The 17,955-nt window shown below is 29.5% G+C and overlaps 4 protein-coding genes and 1 pseudogene across 5 annotated transcripts, besides 1 other annotated feature; 2 read left to right on the top strand and 3 right to left on the bottom strand.

The window, feature by feature from the left end:
* Window positions 1-1,084: 1,084 nt before the first annotated feature.
* On the top strand, window positions 1,085-3,005 carry TVAGG3_0378210 (sperm protein CH-like domain-containing protein; the record flags this gene model as incomplete). Its single annotated transcript, XM_001318991.1, has 1 exon — window positions 1,091-2,980. One exon carries the CDS (start codon window positions 1,091-1,093, stop codon window positions 2,978-2,980), a length of 1,890 nt encoding a protein of 629 aa, XP_001319026.1.
* A 663-nt stretch (window positions 3,006-3,668) lies between these two features.
* Window positions 3,669-17,955: part of a mobile genetic element that runs on past the window's edge.
* TVAGG3_0378190 (uncharacterized protein) lies at window positions 4,911-5,877 on the top strand (the record flags this gene model as incomplete). The annotated part of the gene is made up of 1 exon (XM_051232003.1): window positions 4,911-5,877. A coding segment is annotated over one exon (967 nt), but the record flags the coding sequence as incomplete, so codon positions are not given.
* Window positions 10,722-11,039, bottom strand: TVAGG3_0378180 (uncharacterized protein; the record flags this gene model as incomplete). The annotated part of the gene is made up of 1 exon (XM_051232002.1): window positions 10,722-11,039. The coding sequence occupies one exon, from the start codon at window positions 11,037-11,039 to the stop codon at window positions 10,722-10,724; it is 318 nt and encodes a 105-aa protein (XP_051101732.1).
* On the bottom strand, window positions 11,463-13,025 carry TVAGG3_0378170 (annotated as a pseudogene). The gene has a single exon. A coding segment is annotated over exon 1 (1,563 nt).
* On the bottom strand, window positions 14,446-15,315 carry TVAGG3_0378160 (phage tail repeat-like family; the record flags this gene model as incomplete). The annotated part of the gene is made up of 1 exon (XM_051232001.1): window positions 14,446-15,315. The coding sequence occupies one exon, from the start codon at window positions 15,313-15,315 to the stop codon at window positions 14,446-14,448; it is 870 nt and encodes a 289-aa protein (XP_051101731.1).

Raw genomic sequence — 17,955 nt, 5'->3', positions numbered from 1 at the left:
TTACCTATAGGTATCTTTTCTTTTAACTCACTCAATATTTTGTTTGTGTCTGGTATATGTTTGAGACGGTTCATATAGTTGTCGAAGTCATTGCATATAATCTTTGAGTCTGGGAATACGGTATGGCACAAATGGGATATATAGAAACTTCCACCGAACAAATCTACAAATGTTAGACCATTCGGTAGTTTCTTAAGTTCTCTCAATAGAATATCTTTACATCTACTCTTATTTCCAAAGAAGGGTAACGGTGGTTTTGTAAAATTCATTTTATATATATAATAAAATGTTTTTACCTGAAAAAGTGACAGAAAAGGCTTCTCAAAGTATACTTCTTTGAACGCCCGTAACTTTTCTGTAGCGACGATAGACCCTTACTTGTCCGGACATAGTTATACTATTTTGAGTCCTCTACCGAAAAGTCAACGACAACGACTTTCAAAAATTTTTAGGGCTAGAAGGCACGAAGTGCCTGGGAAGCCCCCTTCACCCAAAAAAAAACCTCATTTTATACTTCATTGTATACTAAACATCTTCGGGGCTAGAGGGCACGAAGTGCCTGGAGGCCCCACTCCCTTTTTTTTTTTTTTTTTTTTATATTCATAAAGATTTTCCAAAAATATGATACCGCAAAATTAAAAAAGTGACGTCTTGAGTGGAGTCAAAGGTCGAAATTGCTAGCTAAATGTTTTTTAGCGAAATTGCGTATTGTACGTTTTTTTCGCAAAACGAAACCCTTACAGCAATCGATAAATCTCGTTATGTGAAATCCAAAGTCAAATTGTGAGAAACTCGTAATTTTCAAAAAGATCATAATATAGCCTGCTTTTAGATAAACTCTTAAATCCAAATATGACAACAAAAACATCTAATTGTAAGATTTTAATGCAGAAATTCAGAAATATGAATGCTCTTTTAGCTGAATCTTATTAAAGAGATATAATAATATCGATAATGGAGTGCATCATGTATGAAAATGATAAAAGATTTTGCACACACAACTAATCCATTATAAAATGAAGTTTAAAATTAAAGATGATTTGGAGAAACAATAAAATTTGGAGAAAAAAATAAATACGTTAGAATTCTGATGTCGTTTAGTAGAAGTGTATTAAGATGGCTACAGACAATAGATCTTTCACAATCATATAGTAATCCAAGAGTTGATTTCGCAAGTGGATTTTTAGTAGCAGAAATCGTTGCAAAATATATTCCAACAGTATCAATGCATTCTTATTCAAACTTCGTTAGTACTAAAATGCGCCAAGACAATTGGAATCAATTAGCTGCTGTATTTCAGAAAAATAAAATACCAATTCAACAATATTTAATTGATGAAGTAATTAAAAGGAAACAAGGTTCGGCTGTTACTCTTATTGAAATATTATATACACATTTCACTAAACTTACACCTAGTCATCCAAATCTTGGCAATTTCTCATCGAATGATTCTAAAGAGAAAGGAAAACAAGCGCAAGTTACAACAATTGCACCACCTACGATTCCAAAAACACCAGAACCACAACCAGAGATACCTCCACCAGCACCAAATCGCCAAAGATTCATTGGCTCAACATCAGTACAAAGAACTGGTGCTGCATCGGACTTAACACCTATCTCATTCGAATCGGCATCTGTTATCAAGTCTGGACCTGGATTTTTGGAGTTGCGCAATTCAAATACTCCAGCAACTGAAGATTCAGATCCCAAAGTACTTGATAATGCTATTGATGAGCTCACAAAAGAGATCACACCAGAATCTCTCCAAACATTCATTACTTCTCTTTCAGATCCGATTCAACTTGCTCAATTCCTGGAACATTATCCACCAGACTTAATCGTTCACTTCTTAACAGTTGCTGCTCCAAAGACGCCACCAGAATACGGTTCTTGCCTAATTGATTATCTCATTGATCTTTTCATTCCAACTTTAACACCGGAAGCTCTTCCAATTGGAGACCTTGCCGATTTCATTTTCTCAGTTCCAAGCCAAGATCCATTCACTCATCACATTTTGCTTTACCATGTTCTTGAACATGCACCGGAAGATTCAAGAGCCACAATTTTAAGTGCATTTTTGACAAGAGAAACTGAATTATCTAAACCTCTTGCAGAATTCTATGCCCAGAAGATCGAAGGGTATTCAAAGAACGATCCACAATGCTTATTACCACAAGCTCTTACTAAACTCATTAATTTTGATAGACAAGCAGGTATTCCTTTGATTCCTTTGTTCCCTCCAACGGGAGATCAAGATAAAGATGTACAACTCGTTGGATTATACACTAAAGCAACTGAAGAAGCTTTACCACAAATCAAAGAGATCATTACAGGTGCAAATAGATCTGTTGCTGCTTTAGTTTTGTCAACAATTGCAAAGGATAAATCTTTGACAACAGAACAAATGGCATCTTTATTATTGTTACTTCCTGATCCAATGGAATTATTAAGTACTCCTTATAGTATAGAAAGTTTTGGACAAACATATAATGTTGATCCTTTGATACAATCAATTTCTACAGTTGATATTGCTGAATCTATGGCGAACCAGATTAATCAATCTCAACCTGATAGAATTGACAAAGAGATCTTCTTGTTGTCCGCTTTAATGACTGATATTAGACAAGATGATGCGGAAAGATGGACGAAAGTTTTTAATAATTTACATGAATATCTTTATTTGGCTTTTTGCGATGAAAATGTTTGCAAAGAAGTTTCTAATGTTTGCTTGGCTTTCTATAAGATGATACAAGGTGAAGTATTTAGTACTTTCTCTGTATTGTTTAAAGCTTTGAATTATGTATTCCCATCAAATTGTCCAGCAATTTGCAAACAAGTTTCCGCAGAATTTTTATCGAAAGCAGCTGAGATTAATCCTAATTTCTCACAGGCAATATTGAAATTATTGATGAACTTCCCACCAAAGACAAATCCTGATTTAGACAGGCTTATTGCTGCGCTCAAGAAAGTAAGAAAATAAAAAATTATTTATCGGATATTCAAAATTACATTCTTATTTTTATATTAATATAATCAACAAGCATCGGATTATATTTGATTCTCCTCAAATACTTAAATCTCCAAAATTATTGATTCATATTTCTGTTTAACAAATAACAATCAAGCATAAGGATAAGAAATTCTACACATATAAAATTTTAGAAGTATTTAAGGATGGAATAACTATTTGTCAACATTTTTGAAATCCGACCATCCTCAAAACATCGGAAAATGAAATATCTCATGTCTAAAATGATTTGTATATAAGGTGTGTGATGGTTGATATAAGAATGAATCAAATTCTTAAAAATCGATTACAGTAGTGGATATGACGGGTTGTGTGACTTTTTTTGTAAATGTAAGAATTCATACGATATTGAACGATTTTGTATCATTATTTTTGACATATGAAGTAAAAAATGTATGATTCTTACGGTTTTTATTCTTACGTTTTAGAATAAATCAAGATTTAAAAATGTAAGACATTTACACTCAACCCATACATGATGTAATAAACATATTAAAAATAATTAACATTAATTTTAAAAATAATTTATTTCATCTTTTATAAAAGAAGCTATATATAGATGATGTCAGATATTCCGCGATTAATTAAAACAAGTGTTTAAATCATGAATGGAATCAATGGAGTCATAATCAAAGACCTCATAAATGAGAAAAAGAAATTGAAACTAATGATTATTTGAATTTATGAAATCAATTATTTGATTCATGTCTTACATTTTTGAATAATTTATTTTTAATTCGTATGAAATGAGTGTCACAACTAACAGCGTTAAAAAATTGGGATTCACAAATGAGGAAATAAAGGATATATTAAAGGAGGCGGGTTATGAAGTTGATAAATATTATTTAAGAAATTGTCAAAAATTTGCGGAGTTTTTAAATGAGTTTGATTATGATGGAAAAATGAATAAAGATGATGTTATAAATTTCTTATATCCCACATCTAAAAAAGAAAAACCTAAAGAACCTGATGTTTTCCCTGAATATTATGAAGAACGGATTAAAGATGATGAATATGATGAAATTGAAAGACTGGAAAAAATAAGAGATGAAATAGATGAAAAAATTAAGGAATTAAGAGAAGTTGAAAATGAAGTAGAGGGTTTAATGAATATCCCAGCTTCAGAATCAGAAGTTCAGAAATCTCATGAAGAAAGATATAAAAATTATGTCTTAGAATCAACACAAAATTTATTAGATGGTGAAATAGATGAAACACTTTCAGAAGAAGGAACTAAATTTATTCATAAACATAAGTTACAATTTATTGATAATGAAGAATACCCTTGTATATTACTTTCACCACCTTTAGATTCTGAGAAATTCAAAAAAGCTCTTAAAAACGTGACATATGCAACTAATACGATTAAAAAAGAAGATCATGATATTTACACAAATTATTATTTAAATAAATGCACAGGTGTTGATAAAGTTTTTGATTTATTAGATAAAATATCAAAAGAAACCATTGGAACCTATAAAATTTTGTGTGATTGTGGTTTCATTGTTGAAGATACCAATAATGTTTCATATGAAAGAACAGCACCGAAGGAAGATGAAGTTGAAAGGTCTATACCATTCGTTATTAAGAACATAAAAGATATGAAAACTTATAAACATTATATTTATTCATTTATTTCAGAAAAAATGGAAGCAACCCATAAAACATCTTCTCATCATTTTATAGCTATTCATACATTCCTTTTCAAAGTTGTGAAATTAAATAAGACAGGAATTAGATTTAATGTATCAGGGTATGCATTCTTGAGTAAATTAAAATGTATTTGTCACGTCGCAGATGATAAAAATTTATGTATTCTTAATTCATTTTACGGACTTTAATAAATAAACTTTATTTTTATTTAATTTTTATTCTTACATAAATGAACAAAAACGGAACAGCTAAAATGAATGATAATCAAATTAGAGCAGAAGGTAGAAGGTTATTTAAACGCTTCTATAACATTCCTGATGGTGCTAATCCTAAAACTCGTAGAAGCTATTTAAATGAAGCAATAGATGCATATGAAGGGTTTGACATTTCATCAGAAAGTGAGAGATTAGCGAGAATGTTAAATGTTAATATTGATTTCTATTATTGTGATCCTCAACCAGAAGACGTGGACATAAATAAGGTAGACTTTCCATTAGTGGAATCAATAATGATAGATCCAGAATTTGAAACAGTAAATATTTTATTAACACAGAGTCCATGTGGAAAACTTCACGCTGACAGAATAACAGACGTTGAAGCACTCACCGGCTATAAAGTTTGTCCATATTGTAAAGAAAAAGTTTATTCTATCCGCGATGATCCAGAAAGGAAAAACCAAAGAAGATTTTTAAAGCATTGTGAGAAATGTAAAGAAAATAATGGAAGATTAATTCAAGACGTTCAATTGCAAAAAACCCAGCAACCATATGCACCACATATTATGAAACAGAAGATATATCAGTGGTTATTAGCTCACAATTTGCAGGAATATTATAAACCGACAAGATATTATATTACTTTTGACTTTGAAACATTAGAGACTAAAGAAGAATTACAACTTTCTGAGTGTGCAACTTTGAATGCTTACTTAAAACCATTCATGGTATCATCAACGGTTAAATTAAATGATAAAACATATACGAGGAATTTTTGCTTAACTTCAAGTGATTCTTTTATTTCTGATTGGATTGAGTTTTTATTTTCAACCTGTTCATTAGTTGTTGAATCAAATATGAGTCAATACAATGAATTATTGTTGTCCCTTACATTAAATGAAAAACAGAAGGAAGCATTTAAAGAACTTCTAGATGAGGAATTTAATAAAGTGAATATCATAGGTTTTAATTCGGGAAAGTTTGATTTAAATTTAATTCTTCGTGATTTAAACACTGCAAAATGGAAAATAAAATCAATGCTGGGTTCATCTTCACAATTTAAGCAAATCATTGTAAAGAAAACAAACGTTCCATATGAATTGAGATTTATTGACATCAGAAATTATATAGCGGGTGGAACATTGGATCAATTCACTCAAGATTTCGGAAACAATAAATCACGTGTTAAATCCTTTTTCCCTTATCAATTCATCACATGGGAGAATTACGAAGAAGAATTATATAAAGTGGAACCATTCACTCAAGATTCATTTTATTCAGCATTAACTCAAGAAACTATATCAGATAGTGATTATCAAATATATCTCAATGATGCTAAAAATTTTAAGAATAGATTAGAATATTTTATTCATTATTGCAATAAAGATGTTGAAATTATGATTGACCCAATTGATAAAATTATTGAAGAAACATTTGTTTATAAAATTGATATGCTTCATAATCTTTCTTTATCATCAAATGCTTCAATGATTCGTTACGCTTTAGCATATAAAGACTTTAATCTTAATGAAAAATATCCTGAGGAAAAGATAGAATCAAGTTTTGAATTAACGAAAAAGTATTGGAAATATAAAATTGAATCATATAAGAAACAAGATGAAAAAGCAAAAAGAGATACTAAAAATAATGTTTCAATGGATGATTTTCAATACTATCACGATTTAATCCTTTCATCTAAATGCAAAATGTGTGGTAAAGCGTTTACATATGCTAATAAACCAACATTGGATAGAATCGATAATGAAAAACCACATACTAAAGAAAATTGTCAGTTAATGTGTTGTTATTGCAATGTCGTAAAATCAAATAAAGATGAAGATGTTCAACGTTTAAGAATCAATTTAAGAAATTATGCATTAAAAAATAATTTACCAATGACTTTAGATTCAGTTGAAGCTTATCACATTCTCCGTAATGGAATTACTGGTGGTCTATCAAATGTTCAACATAGAGTAAATCTTAAAGGAATCACGCACATTAATAAACTTCATATAATCCAGAAACTAAAACTGTATCAAATGAGGACACTTCCAACATTATGACTCATTTCGTTGGTGTTGATTTTAATTCATTATATCCTTCATCATTTTCATCTAATCCTCATGATTTCATTCAATATACTGACCATAAAATGTATATGCCGGGAAGATTGAATGGTGTTATCATTTGTGATACAGCAACAAAGAAAGCAAAAGCATTGGGAATTATTAGAAAGAAAAATACTTTATTCGTGGCTGAAGTAAAGGGTCACATTGATGAAAAATACATTAATGATTACATAAACTTTTTACCGATAATAAGAAACTTAGATATTATCACAGATGAAAAAACAATTGGCAGTTTTATGTATAATTACATGAAATCAAACAATCTACCAGTTGACCAGAAACAGAGAAAATTAACTCAGTTAGCATCAACACACAACCATTATCAACCATTTTCTTCTTATTATCTTTGGTATCTAATCGACAGATTTCATTTTATCATTGATGATATTCAATCAATTTTAACATTTACTAAAAACACTTGTTTTAATGAATTTGCGAACAAATTTATGAATGAAAGACAAAAGGCTGAATTAGAAGGAAATAAAGGAAAAAGTTTATTTTGCAAGATTTCACTTAATGGATCATATGGTTACGATGCAATGAATACACAAAATTACGCAAAGACTAAAATAATGAATGCACAGAAGGCACGCATTGCATGTATGTCAAATAAGTTTAAAAACATAAGAGAAATAGGTGAGGATACATATCAAGTGATGCTCAAAGATAGATTTTATAGATGTGAAACATGTTTACAAGAGGCATTCTTTACTTTAGATAATGCTAAATACTGGTATTTAGTTTTCATTTATGATTTTATGTATAAATGCATGGATGTTAATCGTTTTCATTTCATTGAAGGTGATACTGATTCATCTTATTGGGCAATCGCTGGCGATCCAAGTCTTCCTAACACTCAAGCATTTCAAGCAATTGTTACCGATAAACAATTTTATGATAAAAACATTTTCAAATTCGCACCATTTGATTTCTTCAGTTTTGATGAGAAATTTAAACCTAAATTAAAGAATAAAGTTGAAGAAAAAGCACATGAGAAGAAGTTATTGGGTTTAGCAATTGAGAAACAAGGATAACATGGTTGCTTTATGCCCCAAGTGTTATACATCATTCAACGGTTCAATTGATGGAAGTGATTTTAAAAAGATTGCACAAAAAATGAAAGGAGTTAGTTTACGACAAAATAAACAATTAACACCTAAAAATTATTTGGATATAATAAATGATAAAGTGATATTTGATGGTCAGAATATTAATTTACAACTTAAAAACAGGTCAATGACTCGCTTAACAATCGGTAAGACTGCATTAACAGGAGCACACACTAAGGCTGTATGTTGTGAAAATGGATGTTGTATGCCATTTATTTAATACAATTTGAAATTTTATTTTTAAAAAAATGGGATTCACAAATGAGACAAAAAGGAACCGTTAATGATGGTTATGAAGTTGATCAAAGAGGTGGGCACCCTTAAAACATTTATTTTATTTTTATATAAATGGATGATGTAAATTTAAAAAGATTAATTGATGATTTAGTATTTAATCAAAATTTTCTTACTTATTATGATTTAAAAGCATATCTCCAAAAATATGATAACACTATAACGGGTGATGATATGGATTATTATTATCCATATTATGAAAATGATATTTTGAAATATCATGATAAAATAATTTCTGAAATTAAAGACAAAATTGAAAATAATGAATATGCAAAGGGAAAAACTAAACCGCAACTTAAACAATTGAAAGATTTCAAAAATAAAGTATTAACAGAAGAAGATATTGATGAATTATATAAATTATATAATCCCAAGCCGCAAAAGCCAAATGTTCAACAGTTAAAAGTGCAAAACGCCCAGGCCCTTCAGACCATAAATGAAACACAAGCTTTAATTTATGATTCATTAGTTAAACCATATTCAGCCCGACTTTTAAATGAAGATCAACTTTTGGAATTCATCCTTCAACATAAACTCGAAGTGGGAAAGTATATCAAACTTTATATACAGTATATTTAAAACAAATGAATAAAATACATCCAGAATTAATGAAAAAAGGAATGAAATCCAAAATCAAAGCAGATAAAATTAAACCACTTGCAACACCAAAACCTCCTCCTTCAGTTAATCCTTCATCATTCACTTTATTATATCCATTTCAAACATTTAAGAAGCAAAAAGATTTTAAAAAGGATTTTAAAATATTAAATAAACCAACTGACCCAAAAATTCAACCGTTAAAGGAAAAATTTAGTCGCCCCTCATTTGCACCATATCCATATTCATACGAAATCGATCATTTAGAATATTCAAAAGGAAACGTTACTTATTTATTTGCCATTAACGTAAACACTCGATATTTATATTGCATTCCAGTGAAAGGGAAAACAGAACAGGAAACACGAAGAGCTATTCAATACTTACTAGATCATGAAAGAGTAGATAATATAAGGGGTGATTGTGATAAAGGATTTCAGGCAGCTATGGCTCATTATTTTCCACAAATTAATTTTTACTTTTCATCTTCTCCATATACGTTTCATAATAAAATAGTTGATGCGGTAATGAGAACTCTTAGAGATGCGTTAGGGGTTAACGGTCGGATATACTGGGATGGAAATCATGACTCCATCATACAGCAGTTAGTATATTATTACAATAATACATGGCATAGACTATAAACATGAAACCAGTGGAAATGAAAAATGATATTTCAAAAGAATGGGAATATATTAGAAAGCAAATGGAAAGGTTAAATGATGTTAAACGTGAACAAATTAATTCGGGGCTCATGAATTTTAAACAAGGGGATAAAGTTTTGATTCATCTCGATTATGGAAAAACTGATAAATCAATGACAAAAAGAAGACGAAGATTTGACACAATAGCTGAATTTGTTAGATATATTAACGGTAATGCATTAGTAGAGGTTGACAATAAATTAATAGAAATTCCGATTTATTTTATTACTCCATTATATTTAAATAATATTTAATTTTTTTATTTCGTAAGAAATGAGTGACAACGAAGCAGCCAAGAGTCCGGACGATGAATATAAAAAGAAACTAAACAAAATTAAATCAAAAATATGTTATTATAAAAAGAAGCCGCAATGTGGTGGGGTTGAAAACGATCAAGAAATAATCGAAAAATTAGAAACTTATCGTTCAATCCTTAAACTGGGTGAAGCAAAAATAAAAGAATTTAATAGAATAAATAAATTGATTGGAAGAGATGAATTTAATAAAGATGAATTTTTAAACTCAATCCAAATTTAATTTTTTATTCCTCATCTTCTCGGTTTTCGTGGTTTGTTGTTTTTTAATTAGTTCTTGCATCATTTTTATCATTTCCTCCCTTGTTATGATTCGTGGTAAATTTTGAGCTTGTGGGGTATCCATTTATATAAAAATTAAATTTGATGTTATTGTTAATATTTTCATTAATGATTTTAGGTTATTCAATAATACTTTATTTTTGAAGAACTGAAGGTGTCACTATGTCACTATGTGTCACTCGGTAATTTAACTTTTCTGAAAAAATGAGACAACATGACATTTTGACAACATAGTGGGATTAATGAGGAAGGCACTTATGAAGCATTTTTGAAGAACTGAAGGTGTCACTATGTCACTATGTGTCACTCGGTAATTTAACTTTTCTGAAAAAATGAGACAACATGACATTTTGACAACATAGTGGGATTAATGCAAAAATAAATTCCAATCATACTTTATAAAGCTTCATTTACAGGTATTTCATCATCAGTAAATGAATCCTCATTATCGTTTGGTTCAACCTGTTTATATAATCCTTTCATTTCTTCTTTCAAAACATAACACCATGTTTGTTTACCATCTATTCTTCTCTGTTTCTTATCACATTTATCTTTAATACTCATTTGAAAATTCTTGTCTTTCATGTCTGATGGTTTGCAGAATAAAGCATTTTTACATATCATACCTGCACACAATTCATCATAATGTGTATTTATCCATACATCTAAAGGATTTGATGATAATTCAATTAAATCTTGTTTGGCTTCAGTCATTGGTATGATTCGTACATTAAATGATGAAAGGTCATATTGCATAAAATACGTCAGTAAATTATCATAAAATTCCTTTGTGCATGAATTCATTAAATTCTTGAAGTAATCAAATTGACCCTTGATTTACCATTAACTCTTAAAACCACATATCTTCTGTCTCCAACTTCAATTTTGACAGGGTAAACGTTGTTAGTTACGAAAATGAAGTTTGCAACGTTTTGAGCTGTTCTTCTGGGTTGATTCTTTTCATTAATTCTAATCTCATTATCCGTTATAATTGATTTCAAAGCGTTGAAGTTTGCGAGTCTATCTTCACCAACATTCTTGAGTTCATTAAGTACAAGAAACATTTTATTCTCAACTACTGAATTGAAATTACCCGTTAGCTCACTTATTTCAGTAATGTTTTTACATGAATAACCGGCGAGAAGTTCAGAAATAATGTCCGTGAATCTGTTTTTACCTGTTCCCTGAAGTCCTTTCAAAATAATTGCTGTTTCATTCTTGATTCCAGGATGTTGAATCATTGATGCAATCCAGCCGAGAAGGTATTTATACACTTCATCGTTATTATCACAAATAACTTCATGAATGAAATCCATAAACATCTCAATTTTTGAGTAATCTAGTTTTTCGAGAATGTTGTATTTATAACCTTGAAACGTTGAGAAAACATCAGGAGAATTAGATTTAAAGCAAACACCCTTAACGGTTAATGAAGACAATTGATTTAATAGTACATCCCATGCTGTTATTGTTTTACCTTCTTCTTTAAATAATTTAATCATTTTAAGTGACTCTTTCATGTTTGATTGAAGAACGAATGATATTTGATTCATTTTGTCGTGGATATTGTAGTCCTTTTGAATGAAATATTTATTTCCACAATCTACAAAACGGGTTACACGTGATAAATCCTCAATTACTTCAGAACTGTTTTTATACTGATGATTTTCAGCCTTGCGTCTAATATCTGTTATCAAAAACGAGTCATCAAGTTTTATATCAAATGTTATTTTTGGCTTACGTAATAAAGGTAAAACATATTCATCATAATATTCCTTTTGATATAGTTTTAGAATCTTCACCAAAACAAATGGAGAAGTCATTAAATATGCATATCTATCACGTGCTTTTTCAAAATTACTTTTTGCATTTTTGTTAAACTGCAGAAGTTATAAACGTTGTCGTATGCTTCATTAATTAAATGATTAGGTAACGAATTAATTGCTTGAAACAGTGTGAATAATGTAACTTCTTTTTCTAAATTCATGTTTCCACCGTCATTATGTACTTCAAAATCACAGATACCATCAACTATGCTCTGGGCAAGTTTATCGTCAATGTTTGCATCTTTGTTTTCATTCATGATAGTCTTTATTTCTTCATTCTTTTGTTCAACTCTTACCTTAATATTCAAATCATTTAATACATCATTCACTGTTCTAGTTAATGTTGAGTCATAACTTCCACGAATGAATGAGTATGTATTGATTGGTTCTGTTGCATTCTTGCGAACTCTTGAATCAGCCATAACCACTAATGAACGCTTTGAATCATCAATAGAAGTCATTATATCAATATCATAATCATTGCAGGAATAACATTTAATCATTCTGTTCGAAACTGCATAGAAGAAATTAGTGTTGCAATAAATGTGAAGACCTCCCGAAGCGGTTTTAACGATAACATCTTTATCCGAAAGTTTTGATAAAATGTCTTTTCTAACCGTTTCTTTAAGTTCATCATTGTACGATTTATTGATATCAACATCTATAATCGTTAAATTTGGAATTTTATTTACTAATAAAGCCATACCGGTTTTCCTTCCTCTTCCTCCATCATGTTTGAGGTAGTTATGTAAATCAATCATTTTTACCAATTCTTTCGCTGAGGGTTTTAGTTTCTGTCATAACTAATTCCTCAACTAATGGATCAATAACTTTTTCATCAGAAACGATATAGTCACTATTGTTGTTTGTTGCCACAACTAATTCCTCAACTAATTCCTCAACTAATGGATCAATAACTTTTTCATCAGAAACGATATAGTCACTATTGTTGTTTGTTGCCGTCATTTATATAGGAATAAAAAAATAAAAATAATTTTAAAACTAATTTTATTTTTGGGCTGCATCATATTTCCAGTGATGTTGTCAAAATGTCATGTTGTCTCATTTTTTCAGAGAAGTTAAATAACCGAGTGACACATAGTGACATAGTGACACCTTCAGTTCTTCAAAAATAATTAATTATTGAATAACCTGAAATCATTAACGAAACCATTAACGATAACATAGTGACATAGTGACACCTTCAGTTCTTCAAAAATAATTAATTATTGAATAACCTGAAATCATTAACGAAATCATTAACGAAACCATTAACGAAATCATTAACGAAACCATTAACGAAATCATTAACGATAACATACATTTCCAGTGATGTTGTCAAAATGTCATGTTGTCTCATTTTTTCAGAGAAGTTAAATAACCGAGTGACACATAGTGACATAGTGACACCTTCAGTTCTTCAAAAATAATTAATTATTGAATAACCTGAAATCATTAACGAAACCATTAACGATAACACATAGTGACATAGTGACACCTTCAGTTCTTCAAAAATAATTAATTATTGAATAACCTGAAAATCATTAACGAAATCATTAACGAAACCATTAACGAAATCATTAACGAAACCATTAACGAAATCATTAACGATAACATATATTTCCAGTGATGTTGTCAAAATGTCATGTTGTCTCATTTTTTCAGAGAAGTTAAATAACCGAGTGACACATAGTGACATAGTGACACCTTCAGTTCTTCAAAAATAATTAATTATTGAATAACCTGAAATCATTAACGAAACCATTAACGATAACATATAGTGACATAGTGACACCTTCAGTTCTTCAAAAATAATTAATTATTGAATAACCTGAAATCAAATTTTGTTATCAGTTATTTTATCATCATTTTATTAACTTCATCTTTAGTTAATAATTTGAATGGATTCGCTAACGTTCCACCTTGAGTCACAACACCTACCCCAGCTAATTGTGAAGAACCTGGGATAAGTACTCCACGAAATGATTTCATTGGTAACATTAATTTAGAAATAGTTGGCTTAATTAATTTTGTCATTTATGATAAAAATAAAATTACATAATTTAAATTTTTTTCTTTCTCATTTTCTCATCCTGTTTTGGTTTCAACAACTTTTCAAGTTGTTGTCTTGTCAGTAACTTGAATTTTAACTTTGGATCAAATATTGGGTTTCCATCTTTATCTCTTCCAATAACACCATATGGTAGAATCTTCATTTATACTAAAATAAAAATTTAAATTATACCGTTCACTCTTTTGGAGCTCCTAAAGTTTGTGAAACAAACATTGAGCGTTCATTGAACTCTATACCATGCGTAAACTGTCATAAATGGTGGCATGTATTCTTTACTTTGTCCTGTTGTTTGTGTATATCCTGAAACGAAATGTGTATGGTTTCCTTCTCCCTGAGTGTCACTCCAGTAACAATTTATAGCAAACTTAACGTCATCTTTAACATCATATCCTTTACCTTTTGTCATTCCTGACCAATCCCAATATCTATGCTTATGCCAACCCGCTTGAGATGTGCTTAAATCTATGTAGTGACTGTGTGCAGGTAAATTTTCACCTGTAATCGTTTTACTTCCCCCTGTTTCCTTTGATGAGTTTGCACAATACAAAAACCTGTCGACTATTTGTTCCCATGCACCAACACCAAACATTGCTTGAGGACCTCTTGCATCCGTAGATGTATAAATAGAACCTACTGGGTTCATTAAATCAAACATATGAGATATTATAGGATTGTCTCTTTTGAACTTAAAATATAGTGCAACTATTTCAGGTTTCTTTTGGTTTGTGTTAGAATATTTTTTATAATATAATCTTATGTTTTCAGGGTAGGTAAAATTTTGACTATAATATTTATTTCTGTCATCTGTATAATAATATACTATTCTTGTTTTTTCTATTGCATTATATCTTTTATATCTATAATAATCTAAATATAATGTTAACTTTTGTTCATCTACATGTGGTGTTCTGACATCATCTCCATAGTCATAATAATATGGTGCTGGAGCTAGGTTAGACAATGTCATATCTGTCATTTCATAAACTCTTAAATATTTCTTTTGTTCGTCTCCATATAAGTTTAAGTAACAGTTGTTGTCTAATGGAACTTTAACTTGTGTGCCATCATTCTTTTTATAACTTACATACATTTCATTGTTATTTTTCGGAATGAGTTTACACCGTGTACCATTTTTTAAGGACTGTACAAACTGCCATCTAAAATATTTATTTTCTTCATTGACAGAAAAGTCACCAGCAATAGTTTCAATATTTTTTGTTGTTCCTATCAAACTTTGGTATATTTCATCAACATAAACCAAATTTGCTTTCTTCTCTAACTCATCATTAACATAAGTTTTATCCGCTTTAAGGTCTAAACATCCTGAAACCCAACCTGTATCAGCTTTAGTTTTAAAAATCTTCGATGTCCATTCATGATACCATTCAACCCTTTCTTTAATTTCATTATCTTTTTCATCAACATAAACCAAATTTGCTTTCTTCTCTAACTCACTAGCCACATATTCCTTATCTGCTTTCTTCATTATGTCATTTAGGAAACCTTTTATGAATTCCTCATTTAAATTAAATCTTCCAATCTTCAAAACTTTGGGAAATGCATTTAATGCGTAATATCTTTGTTCTTCTGGTGGAATTGATGTTATATCATCCGTTATACCTTTAATTTTTGAATTCATAAATAAAATTTCTTTTATATTTGATATCACTGCACCACCTTTGCAAACGAATTCGAAATGGTCATTTTTCAATACTATCTCCAAATCTCCATATTTCAACTTTTGTGTTTGTTCTGCCGTCTTTGAATTATATGCATATATGGCGTATGTAATGGTTTGCGCCTTAAGTTGCTGTGGTTGCTGTTGTTTAATCATTTATTATGATTTAAAAATAAATATTTAATCCGTTATCTCATCAGCTATTTTTTCTATTTGAAATTGCCATAATATTTCATTCATAAATTCTAAATCACAATCAAATAGGTCAGTTATTCTAAATTTAATATTTGATAAATCTTTTGAATGAAGAATAAATGAATTCCCGGATAATTGAAACGGATATGATAAAGAAAATGTGTTTAAGTTGATGGATAAAATGTTTTGTATTGATGGGTAAGAGTTAGGGTCTAATGTTTGATGTGAAAATCTCATTGGGGTATTAACTTTATCACATTTGATTAAAATGAAATTGGAACCAGTGTCAGAATACAAAACATCCCCAACATCTTTTTCAAAATTTAATATCCCCAACAATGAACGAAAATGAGGAGTACAAAATTTAATTTTCAGCGGGAATTTAATAAGGTTATTTATTTCATCAAGTTCAAAAAGTTTTTCAGGTTTTGATTTAAAATTTTCTTCATACCATACGATAAATGATTCATTTAAATAACTTAAAATCATGTTAATATCCCATTTCGTGATCACATTATTTATATACATATCATACGTTTTTTCATGGTCATCTTTAATAAATGATATATAATCTGAAGGGTCTAAAAGAATGGGATTAAATTTACCACTCACAGAAACGAGAGTAACATTATAAATTCCGCTAACTGTTAAATTTAATTCACAACTATTATTCGAAATAATATTGATAATTGACATTTTTTATTACGATTAAAAATATGGTAAAGCGTTATTTTCCAGTGATAAATAAAACTAAAATAAGATTACCTCAAGAATTCATAAATTCAACGAATAAAAAATTCATTCATGTTATAAATTTTAGTGTTTTCAGAAAATATGAGTCGATGTCATATTCATCATCGGGTTATATTTCACTTCATTCAAATTTAGTTCAATCAAACCCATATAATGACCATTTCATAAGATTTTCAGATGGTATTAAAAATGCAATTGATAGATTAAAATATGAACAGATTGACAATATCGAATTTTTGGAATTTTGGTTTAAATATCCTGATGGAAAAAAGATTGAAGTTAAAGATAAAGCTGATACTATAACAAAAACAATTACAATGACTGATCCGGATAGTGGGGAACAAAAAGAAATAAAACAAACGATAGAAACTGGTGAAAGGTCAATTATTATTGATTATGATTCAAAGGATTATTATTCGTTAATGTTAATGCTTGAATATTAAATAGCCTTAACAAAGAATTTTTCAAGTGATATTTTATATTCATCAACTATTTTATTATAAATATCATTATATGTTAAATGAAGTTCTGTTGTTGTTCCGTTCTTTGATATCTTAATTGTGCTAATATCCTTTATAGGATTTATTTTTGCAACTATTCCACAGCATGAAACCCATCATCTATGAAAAATTGAATCTTAACGTCTGAATCTTGAACATCACAAAGAATGGCGATAATGTGAATTAATGATTCATAAGGTAAAATAATTAAACCGGATTGGTCAATTAAATTTATTATTGAATCATAATTATTAATTATTATATCACGGTAAATTTTCATTAATTCAAAATTAATGTCTATTTTATATGGGTTCTCGATGTTTGATGAAAGAGGTGCTGGGTATGTTGGATAAGTGGGAATTTCAACGGGTTCTTTACCAGGTTCAGATAAAATGATTGGGTCTTCATTCTCCTCATTCTTCGGTAAGTCATGAGTTAATAAATTTGGTTGAGTTGCTGACCTTGTTAATTCAGGGCTAACATTAACTTTAACATTTTGAATAATTCGTGATTTATCATCATTTACGTTATAACCAACCGTAATCTCTGCTTTTGCGTTAGTGTTCTTTTGACTAGTAAAACGTCTTCTCATTTATAATCGAAT

This window comes from Trichomonas vaginalis, chromosome V (assembly GCF_026262505.1).
Source record: "Trichomonas vaginalis G3 chromosome V, whole genome shotgun sequence".
In the NCBI taxonomy this organism is placed as follows: Eukaryota; Parabasalia; order Trichomonadida; family Trichomonadidae; genus Trichomonas; species Trichomonas vaginalis.
The sequence above is the reverse complement of the archived record's forward strand: the minus strand, read 5'-3'. Positions and strand labels throughout refer to the sequence as shown.